The 11,928-nt window shown below is 40.9% G+C and overlaps 1 protein-coding gene across 7 annotated transcripts in view; it reads left to right on the top strand.

The window, feature by feature from the left end:
• osbp2b (oxysterol binding protein 2b) overlaps nt 1-8,881 on the top strand; it is a 56,124-nt gene extending 47,243 nt beyond the window's left edge. For 5 of the 7 annotated variants that reach the window (XM_027169256.2, XM_027169235.2, XM_027169301.2 and 2 more), the window contains 10 exons: nt 255-321; nt 1,775-1,927; nt 3,371-3,616; nt 3,727-3,847; nt 4,235-4,338; nt 4,463-4,558; nt 4,657-4,841; nt 4,944-5,164; nt 5,852-5,869; nt 8,422-8,881. In XM_027169256.2, the coding sequence (XP_027025057.2) occupies nt 255-321; nt 1,775-1,927; nt 3,371-3,616; nt 3,727-3,847; nt 4,235-4,338; nt 4,463-4,558; nt 4,657-4,841; nt 4,944-5,164; nt 5,852-5,869; nt 8,422-8,564 (1,354 nt within the window). In that variant the 3' untranslated portion in view covers nt 8,565-8,881. The remainder of the gene's footprint in view (nt 1-254; nt 322-1,774; nt 1,928-3,370; nt 3,617-3,726; nt 3,848-4,234; nt 4,339-4,462; nt 4,559-4,656; nt 4,842-4,943; nt 5,165-5,851; nt 5,870-8,421) is intronic. The other 2 variants (XM_027169275.2, XM_027169266.2) reach the window with 1 other exon arrangement.
• Nucleotides 8,882-11,928: the final 3,047 nt, after the last annotated feature.

Here is an 11,928-nt window from a genome sequence, read left to right as displayed (position 1 = left end):
AAATCGCTTAATTAAACAATTGGATGTAATTCAGTAAAATGAATGTTAATCCTTTTAGGAGATGAAATTAACTCTTAAATAAATCATTTAAACAATAAATAATAAATGACCAACATAAGTAGTAAATAATAGAAAAGTTCTTACATTGTCACTAGAATGTTTTCATTGCGCTTGTGTGTGTGTGTGTGTGTGTGTGTGTGTGTGTGTGTGTGTGTGTGTGTGTGTGTGTGTGTGTGCGTGTGTGTGTGACACAGACGTTCTCAGAGTAATCTCAGTGGTGCCAGCGGTGGACAGCCCAGTGACTGGAGCCTGGAGCATCATGTGAGTGTTCATTAGTGTTAATGACCGCTGAATAAAGGCAGCACAGTGATGTTAATGTGTTAATGTGTTAATGTTAATGTGTTAATGTTAATGTGTTAATGTTAATGTGTTAATGTGTTAATCTTAATATGTTAATGTGTTAATGTGTTAGTGTTAATGTTTATGTGTTAATCTTAATATGTTAATGTGTTAATGTGTTAGTGTTAATGTTAATGTGTTAATGTTAATTTGTTAATCTTAATATGTTAATGTGTTAATGTGTGAATGTTAATGTGTTAATGTTAGTGTTAATGTGTTAATGTTAATTTGTTGATCTTAATATGTTAGTGTTAATGTGTGAATGTTAATGTGTTAATGTGTTAATGTGTTAATGTGTTAATGTGTTAATGTTAATGTGTGAATGTTAGTGTTAATGTTAATGTGTTAATGTGTTAATGTGTTAATGTGTTAATGTTAATGTGTTAATGTTAATATGTTAATGTGTTAATGTTAGTGTTAATGTGTTAATGTTAATGTGTTAATGTGTTAATGTTAATTTGTTAATCTTAATATGTTAATGTGTTAATGTTAATGTGTTAATCTTAATGTGTTACTGTGTTAATGTGTTAGTGTTAATGTCAATGTGTTAATGTTAATATGTTAATGTTAATTTGTTAATCTTAATATGTTAATGTGTTAATGTGTTAATGTGTTAATTTTAATGTGTTAGTGTGTTAATGTGAATGTGTTAATTTTAATGTGTTAATGTGTTAATGTTAATGTTAATGTGTTAATGTTAATGTGTTAATGTTAATGTGTTAATGTGTTAATGTGTTAATGTTAATGTGTTAGTGTTAATGTTAATGTGTTAAGGTGTAAATGCTAATATCTTAATGTTAGTGTTAATGTTAATGTTAATATGTTAATGTGTTAATGTTAATATGTTAATGTGTTAATGTGTTAATGTTAATATGTTAATGTGTTAATGTGTTAATGTGTTAATGTTAATATGTTAATGTGTTAATGTTAATATGTTAATGTGTTAATGTGTTAATGTTAATATGTTAATGTGTTAATGTTAATGTGTTAATGTCAATATGTTAATGTGTTAATGTTAGTGTTAATGTTAGTGTTAATGTGTCAATGTTAATGTGTTAATGTTAGTGTTAATGTGTCAATGTTAATGTTAATATGTTAATGTGTTAATGTTAGTGTGTTAATGTAAATGTGTTAATGTGTTAATGTTTAAGTTTAAGTTTTATTATGTTGAAGCAGCAGTAACACATAGTACTTACTGTCTCTCTCTCTCTCTCTCTCTCTCTCTCTCTCTCTCTCTCTCTCTCTCTCTCTCCTGTACTTCCTCTCTCTCTCTCTCTCTCTCTCCTATACTTCCTCCCTCTCCCCCCCCTCTCTCTCCCTCTCTCTCTCTCCTGTACTTCCTCCCTCTCTCTCTGTCCCGATGTCTACGTCTCAGTCGTCTCCGAGCTGCAATGATTTATCAGGGAGGGAGCTGCAGACACGCAGGAGGAGACGTAGCCGAATCCCAGACAAGCCAAACTACTCACTTAACCTGTGGAGCATCATGAAGAACTGCATCGGCAAAGAGCTGTCCAAGATCCCCATGCCTGTGAGTGTCCACATGTCCTTCTTAACACCACCACATCACCTGTGAGTGTCCACATGTCCTTCTTAACACCACCACATCACCTGTGAGTGTCCACATGTCCTTCTTAACACCACCACATCACCTGTGAATGTCCACATGTCCTTCTTAACACCACCACATCACCTGTGAGTGTCCACATGTCCTCCTTAACACCACCACATCACCTGTGAGTGTCCACATGTCCTTCTTAACACCACCACATCACCTGTGAATGTCCACATGTCCTTCTTAACACCACCACATCACCTGTGAGTGTCCACATGTCCTCCTTAACACCACCACATCACCTGTGAGTGTCCACATGTCCTTCTTAACACCATCACACCACCTGTGAATGTCCACATGTCCTTCTTAACACCACCACATCACCTGTGTGTCCACATGTCCTTCTTAACACCACCACATCAACTGTGAGTGTCCACATGTCCTTCTTAACACCACCACATCACCTGTGAGTGTCCACATGTCCTTCTTAACACCATCACACCACCTGTGAATGTCCACATGTCCTTCTTAACACCATCACATCACCTGTGAGTGTCCTCATGTCCTTCTTAACACCACCACATCACCTGTGAGTCTCCACCATACTGCTATGTCCTTCTTAACACCACCACATCATGCTACTACCATATTTCCTCCACACTGCCAGCACAGTGCCACCTTGTGGTCTATATAAACCATTACCATGCTGCCCTTCTGCCCTTTATACACCCTTTTAAAACTGCTGCCTAGGTTTTACTGCTGTACTGCCACCGTACTGCCACTATACCCCTCTATACTGCCACTATACCCCTCTATACTGCCACTATACCCCTCTACACTGCCACTATACCCCTCTATACTGCCACTATACCCCTCTATACTGCCACTATACCCCTCTATACTGCCACTATACCCCTCTATACTGCCACTATACCCCTCTATACTGCCACTATACCCCTCTACACTGCCACTATACCCCTCTATACTGCCACTATACCCCTCTACACTGCCACTATACCCCTCTATACTGCCACTATACCCCTCTACACTGCCACTCTACCCCTCTACACTGCCACTATACCTCTCTACACTGCCACTCTACCCCTCTACACTGCCACTATACCCCTCTATACTGCCACTATACCCCTCTACACTGCCACTATACCCCTCTATACTGCCACTATACCCCTCTATACTGCCACTATACCCCTCTACACTGCCACTATACCCCTCTACACTGCCACTATACCCCTCTATACTGCCACTATACCCCACTATACTGCCACTATACCCCTCTATACTGCCACTATACCCCTCTACCCCTTTTTTACTATATCCCTGTGTCTCCACACATAGAGGTGAGAATGAGACAGAATGTCTTACAGATCTGTTCTTTCTCCGCCTTCTTTGCTTCCGCAGGTGAACTTTAACGAGCCCCTGTCCATGCTGCAGCGGCTGACGGAGGATCTGGAGTACAGCGAGCTGTTGGACAAAGCGGCTCGCTGCACCAGTTCTCTAGAGCAGATGTGTTTGGTGGCTGCTTTCTCCGTCTCGTCTTATTCCACCACCGTCCACCGGACCGCCAAACCCTTCAATCCCCTTCTAGGTGAAACGTACGAACTCGACCGGCTTGACGATTACGGCTACCGCTCCATCTGCGAGCAGGTTAAAGTCATCACACGCACACACACACACACACACACACACACATTCACTGGTGAACGACAAGCACTGCTCTCTAGTGGCCACCTTATAAATCTGTTCATTCCTTTCAGGTAAGTCATCATCCTCCGGCTGCGGCTCATCACGTCATCTCACAGCGAGGTTGGACTCTATGGCAGGAAATCACCATCGCTAGCAAGTTCCGTGGCAAATACCTGTCCATCATGCCTCTGGGTAAGAGACTCCACCCCTTTAACAAACATGGCTTGTGCAGGACTTATCAGACTAAATGTTTAATAATATTATATACAGTATATAAACTCAATGCTGATCGTTGTGTCACTACACACCTGTATCGTCCTCAGGTAGGGGGCGTGGCCTAAACATTAAGGGCAGATTCCTTTAGTTATATTTCTAGGATATAATTTTTTTTCTAAGCTAAACTGTGTTACGATTAAAACCCTAAATGCTAAACGCTAATTAAAGCCCTAAATGCTAAACGCTAATTAAAGCCCTAAATGCTAAACGCTAATTAAAGCCCTACATGCTAAACGTGTATTTCTCTAGTGCTAACAGTTATGCAGTAAACTATTGGTTCTGAAATAAATCTGGCATTTTTAGGTGCCATCCACCTGCAGTTCCACACGAGCGGGAACCACTACGTGTGGCGTAAAGTGACCTCCACCGTGCACAACATTATTGTGGGCAAACTGTGGATCGATCAGGTCTGTGTTCTCACTGCTGCACCATCTAAACACCATCTAATCAGTGTTTATTATCACATTATTATCGCCTCCTACACCTACAACCTTGTTAATATTTGCCCTTTAACCTCCATCTTGTTTACAGTCGGGGGACATCGACATCGTGAACCACAGAACCAAAGAGACTTGTCAGCTTAAGTTCTCTCCATACAGCTACTTCTCAAGGGAAGTCCCACGCAAGGCGAGTGGAACATAAGCCATGTTAATGTGGGAGGTCATCGGGATGCAGTGTCCAGTGTGTCTCTGCTTTGATGATGATGATGATGATGATGTTTGTAGGTGACCGGCGTGGTGTCAGACGGTGAAGGACAGGCGCACTACATACTGTCAGGAACGTGGGACGACCGGATGGAGAGCGCTAAGATTGTCCAGAGCAGCTGCGGCAGCAACAATGCAGAAGGCAAACAGAAGACCGTGTACCAAACACTCACACCTCGACTACTGTGGAAGAAATACCCACTCCCGTATGAACACACACACACACACACACACACACACACACACACACACACACACACACAATGCAATCATCTAAAATCATCTCATCTCTGCGTGTGTTCTGTTAGAGAGAACGCAGAGAACATGTACTTCTTCTCGACTCTGGCTCTCACGCTGAACGAGGAGGAGGACGGCGTGTGTGTGACGGACAGCCGTCTGCGACCGGACCAGCGTCTGATGGAGGACGGACGATGGGATGAAGCCAACATGGAGAAACAGAGGCTGGAGGAGAAACAGAGAGCTGTGAGGAGGAGGAGAGAAGCCGAGGCGTCCGACGCCATAGACCAAGGTGACATTCGGGAACAGGGAACGAATCTAGAACACACACACACACACACACACACACACAGTTCTCCAGGTTCTGAGAGTCTAGAGACAAAGAACATGAGAGATGTTGTGACGGAGTAATAATCAGATCCCAACACGTTTATTTAGAACTGAACATCATCCACACATCATGGCTTAAACCTCCAGAACAACACTGTGATCTAGAGCACAGTCACAGCAGCCATAGAACTCTCACATCTCCATGCAGGACATCGCATTCATCCAGAACGTTCCACACACAAGCCGCACAAAACTCACCAAAAAACCTCACAGCGGTCATACTCCTAGAACCCGGCACATTTATCCACCGTTAAACCAGACTCACTTCTGGAAATCGTCACGTTTATCTACAACACAAAACACACACAAGAACCAAACACTATTGTGATACAGTGTGTGTGTGTCGATGCTGAAGCTTCTTCTCAACATACAATAGAGAGGAAGTCTAAAACATCTAGTCTAGAGTCTAGAGTCAGCCCAGGATGTGTAACACTGTGTGTGTGTGTGTGTGTGTGTGTGTGTGTGTGTGTGTGTGTGTGTGTGTGTGTGTGTGCGTGTGTGTGTGTGTGTGTGTTCTTCTTGTGAGAATTCGGTGCTGTAGCGATGTTTTTATGATCATGTGTCTTTCTTTTCTCCTCCTGATTCTCAGATTGTGAGCTAGACTCTGGTGAGTTCTAGTGCATGGACTCATCCATGTACGGCTACTTCACACCTGTGTGTGTGTGTGTGTGTGTGTGTGTGTGTGTGTGTGTGTGGGTGCGTGTGTGTGAGCATGCGAGTGTGACATGTTCCACGGTTAGTTGCAGATCCAGCAATGATCTGTAATGGAGATCTCACCATGTGTCACAGTCCACTACTTACGATTCTTTGTGTGTGTGTGTGTGTGTGTGTGTGTGTGTGTGTGTGTGTGTGTGTGTGTGTGTGTGTGAGGCCGCTATTGGTTCTAATCATGTCTCAGGAAGTTCTTACACCAGCATTGTCCTTCTGCTGACTAATCATGGAACCAAGCACACACAATTCAGCGTGCTCATCTAGAACTTGGCACAGAACACATGTCTAGAACCAATATCACAAACATACATGACGCAGATCTGCAGCCTTGCATGTTATCTAGAACCCAAGACATTACCATCAGCAACTCATCACAACACGTCCCATCTAGAACCTAAAATACACAACAGGAAGATGTGTTAGGATCTAAACATGTTCCACTACAAACAACCCTGATCCCAGCTCAACGCAGTGCGTACTAGAACCCAACACAACACACACCTGGAGCAGTGTGTACTAGAACCCAACACAACACACACCTGGAGCAGTGTGTACTAGAACCCAACACAACACACACCTGGAGCAGTGTGTACTAGAACCCAACACAACACACACCTGGAGCAGTGTGTACTAGAACCCAACACAACACACACCTGGAGCAGTGTGTACTAGAACCCAACACAACACACACCTGGAGCAGTGTGTACTAGAATCCAACACAACACGTGTAGAACTTAAAATACATCATTCACTACTGTGCACACGTCTAGAACCCAACAGTGTCACTTAAATACAGCGCAGACATCTAAACCTGCTAGAACCGACAATTATCTAGAACACATTTAGCACAAACACACCTAGAACCACATTGTACACATCTACACACACACACACACACACACACACACACACACACACACACACACACACACACACACTTCTGTTCATGATAATGTCATATGCTGTAGATGCTTAATGATTCCAGCCTGTAAAGGGGTTCTATAAGGAACCTTACTGAATGAGACGATCTCAGTTTTCTACAGAAAGTCTTTAGAGCCACATTTTCACTGCTGGCCTTTTTTTAAAAGAGAGATTTATTGTTTTAATATTCCATGGGTTTAAAAACCAAAATGTCAGTCAGTAAACAACATAAACACTGAAATGTCAGTCAGTAAACTACATAAACACTGAAATGTCAGTCAGTAAACTACATAAACACTGAAATGTCAGTCAGTAAACTACATAAACACCGAAATGTCAGTCAGTAAACTACATAAACACCGAAATGTCAGTCAGTAAACTACATAAACACTGAAATGTCAGTCAGTAAACTACATAAACACCGAAATGTCAGTCAGTAAACTACATAAACACTTAAATGTCAGTCAGTAAACTACATAAACACTGAAATGTCAGTCAGTAAACTACATAAACACTGAAATGTCAGTCAGTAAACTACATAAACACCGAAATGTCAGTCAGTAAACTACATAAACACCGAAATGTCAGTCAGTAAACTACATAAACACTGAAATGTCAGTCAGTAAACTACATAAACACCGAAATGTCAGTCAGTAAACTACATAAACACTTAAATGTCAGTCAGTAAACTACATAAACACTGAAATGTCAGTCAGTAAACTACATAAACACCGAAATGTCAGTCAGTAAACTACATAAACACTGAAATGTCAGTCAGTAAACTACATAAACACCGAAATGTCAGTCAGTAAACTACATAAACACTGAAATGTCAGTCAGTAAACTACATAAACACCGAAATGTCAGTCAGTAAACTACATAAACACTGAAATGTCAGTCAGTAAACTACATAAACACCGAAATGTCAGTCAGTAAACTACATAAACACCGAAATGTCAGTCAGTAAACTACATAAACACTGAAATGTCAGTCAGTAAACTACATAAACACCGAAATGTCAGTCAGTAAACTACATAAACACTTAAATGTCAGTCGGTAAACTACATAAACACTGAAATGTCAGTCAGTAAACTACATAAACACTGAAATGTCAGTCAGTAAACTACATAAACACTAAAATGTCAGTCAGTAAACTACATAAACACTGAAATGTCAGTCAGTAAACTACATAAACACTTAAATGTCAGTCAGTAAACTACATAAACACTGAAATGTCAGTCAGTAAACTACATAAACACTGAAATGTCAGTCAGTAAACTACATAAACTCTGAGGTGCAGTGAAAATGAATGGTTCTACAGAGGGAGGAACTGAAGAACCCTTAGTGTGTTCCATCTGACCTTTAGTCCTGGAACTGTTTGTGTCTGTGATACTGATAAGAATAAATAAGCTGTTTGACATTCCTATGAACTGTGTGTGTGTGTGTGTGTGTGTGTGTGTGTGTGTGTGTGTGTGTGTGTGTGTGTGTGTGTATGTGTGTGTGTGTGTGTGTGTGTGTGTGTTACAGGTCAGGAATACGAGGGCTACAAGCCTCTCTGGTTCCATCAGAGGACAGATCCGCTGACTGGGGAAACGAACTTTGTGTATAAAGGCGGTTACTGGGAGGCCAAAGACAGACAGGACTGGAGAATGTGTCCAGATATTTTCTGATTGGAGACGAGAATGAGGACAGAACGTTCTCTAACAGACTCACAGAGGATCTGGGACACGGATCCCATCTGTCACAGAGAGAACTGAGATGTGTGTGTGTGTGTGAGAGAGAGAGAGAGAGAGAGAGAGAGAGAGAGAGAGAGAGAGAGAGAGAGAGATGTAATCTCTCTCTAGTATTCAAATGAAAAGTGTATGTATGCGTGTGTGTGTGTGTGTATGTGTGTGTATGTGTGTATGAGTGTGTGTGTGTGTGTATATGAGACTGTGTGTTTGTGTGTGTGTACGCGTGTGTGTGTGCATGAGTGTGTGTGTATGTGTGTGTATTTGTGTGTGTATGAGTGTGTGTGTATGTGTGTGTATGTGTGTATGCGTGTGTTTGAGTGTGTGTATGCTTGTGTATGAGTGTGTGTGTGTATGTGTGTGTGTGTGTGTGTGTGTGTGTATGCGTGTGTGTGTGTATGTGTATATATGTGTGTGTGTGTGTGTGTGTGTATGCGTGGGTGTGTGTGTGTGTATGTGTGTGTGTATGTGTGTGTATGTGTGTGTGTATGCGTGTGTGTGTGTGTATGTATGTGTGTGTGTATGTGTGTGTGTGTGTGTGTGTGTGTGTGTGTGTGTAAAAGAGAAGAAGGGGATTTTTGACATAAAATTTAACCCCTTAATTCTTCCAAACAAAATCAGGTGCTCTTTCTTCAGAAAACAAACACCACTGCCCCGCCCCGCCCCGCCCCGCCCCGCCCCGCACTCGCAATTCCCTAAAGCCCTACACCTAACGAGGATGTAGCCCACATCTCACCTCTCCATCCAAACGAAGAAGAAAGGGATCACTCCATTTAGTGTCATTTAGGCTTTCTAATGTGAACTCTCATTAATATTCACATATCATTACAGCCTAATTTGCATATCCCACAGGACAGTGGGCGGAGCTTCTGATTATAGCAGGGATATGTGAGTGTTAATCCTCAACAACGAAGATATTAAAGATTTAAAAAAAAAAAAAGTGTCCTGAAGTGTCGAGAGCGTCTGTGTTGCTCGGTGACACACTGCAGGTCTCGTATCGTTCATATTTAAACCTGAGCCAGTTTGTGTTTAAAGGAACAGTTTGGGTGACGATCTGTAAACCTGCCGATCTGTAAACCTGCCCATCTGTAAACCTGCCGATCTGTAAACCTAACGATCTGTAAACCTGAGGATCTGTAAACCTGACCATCTGTAAACCTGACCATCTGTAAACCTGACGCTAGGCTGAAACGTCAATCACCTAAAAAATCATAATCTATTCTACTCAAATCTTAATATACGTCAAATTTAACCTCATTTTAATTGCAAATATGTAAACGAGTGTTTGAATGATTCGTTTCATCGATGAGACAAAATAGAAAGAATTTCGACACACATTACGTCCTAACAGGTGGAGTGTAAAGTGATTAACGCATGACGTCATCACCAGCCAATCAGGAACATGAGACATCGAGACACTTTAAAACATGAGACACTGTACAATTAACATTACAGTCTAACGCTTCATTCACCTTTCAGTAGTTCATAAAGTTTCTCAATCCTGCTCATGATCTCAGGAGCTCATGTTCTCCTGCAGGATGGACATTGATTATTATTATTATTAATATTACTATTATTATTGTTGTTGTTATTATTGTTATTATTATTATTACTATTATTATTACTATTATTATTACTATTATTAATAATAATAATAGTAATAATAATAATAATAACAACAATAATAATATTATTGTTGTTATTATTATTATTATAAGCCAATGAAAAAGGAGAAAACTTCAGAGAGCAGAATATTAACTGATCGTCGAGAGGATTTTTTCCCTCCAAACTGTTCCTTTAAACAGCTGGATGATCAGCTACTGTTAGTCTCAAGGGAAATCTTTTTAGCTTTAGTAATTAATAATAATCCAACAGCCATAAACAGTGTTTCTGTCGACGACGTGTTTCGTCTTCCTCACCTTCTCAGTATCGAGTCTCCGTGGTGTTAAACCCGGACGTCTCGATCCGGTCCGGTCCGATCCGAGGTGTCGTGTTTGTTCTCTCGCGATTTCATAGCGGTCCGCTGCTGAGAACGTAGACTCTGGAGAGCGGCTGCTGCTTCACCTGTCCAGACTCTGGTGTGTTTATTTTTATGATAACAAAGAAGAAAACATGATAGAAAAGAATCTGAATAATAAAACGATTATAACGCCTATAAAGAAGAGCCGAGGAGTAACGAAGCGATTCTAACAGAAATACTTACTGTAAATGTGTCTTATAACCAGAGATGATCTACTGTAGCTAAGCTAAAAGTTTTAATTTTTGACACGCTTCTGTGGTGTAATTTGAAATTTTAATATTTTGTATTAAAAGAGATTTGCTCACACAGTCTGCGGTGTTCTGTCCATTTGTGCCTCTGGTCATTCTTCTGACTTCGACGTTAATCTAAAGATTCTATTTTATCGGAATAAAATTTAAACACGAGGTGACTGCGGTTTGTCTGTTGAAAATGTTCCAGAGAGGATTCGTTATTTTTTTGGAATTTTTATTTGTCTAACAGTTAACTAGTTAGCTGAGAATGCTAGTTGAGGTGCTAGCTTCTGAATCAAACACACACACACACACACACACACATTTACAGTTAATTTATTTACGCCCTTATCCAGAGCGACTTACATTTTTTTTATACAACTGAGCAATTGAGGGGTAAGGTCCTTGCTCAGGGGCCCAGCAGTGGCAGCTTGGTGGACGTGGGAATCGAACTCACAACCTTCCGATTGGTAGTCCAACACCTTAACCACTAGGCATAACACACACACACACAAAATCACACATACACACAATCACACCATCTCACCCACGCACATTTATTAAGTAAAAGTCTGGAATGGTAAAGTGTGAGCTGAGTTTTCTTCTTCTCACTGCTGCTCTTCATCGTGTCTGAACTCGGCTTTGATCCGTGTTGATTTCACGTCTGCGGTTCAAAGCTTTTAAAGTTACAGGTTGGAACGTTTCTCATGTATCTAACGAAGCACATCAGTTCCTTCATTTTGCTTTCATTTCCTCTTGACACACTACATGTGTGTTTTAATTTATGTATGATTTTCTGGTGAACCAACAGGTGAAGAACAGAGGTTTCTGGACCAATCGTCTGTCAATGAAGGAGTCGTCCTCATGTGAGAAGATTCATAGCTGAGCAGGTCAGCAGGAGTCGTGTGTTTCCTCAAAGAAAGCTTCATCTACCTTCCTACCTTTTTATATAGAAACCTATATAAATATAAAAAAATGTTTTATATAATAATATCCATGAATATCATTTCTACAGCAAAGAGTGAGTGATGTGACAATACAAAACAGTCACGTT

Source organism: Tachysurus fulvidraco, chromosome 9 (assembly GCF_022655615.1).
Source record: "Tachysurus fulvidraco isolate hzauxx_2018 chromosome 9, HZAU_PFXX_2.0, whole genome shotgun sequence".
NCBI classification, from domain to species: domain Eukaryota; kingdom Metazoa; phylum Chordata; class Actinopteri; order Siluriformes; family Bagridae; genus Tachysurus; species Tachysurus fulvidraco.
This window is presented reverse-complemented; position numbering and strand designations above follow the sequence as displayed.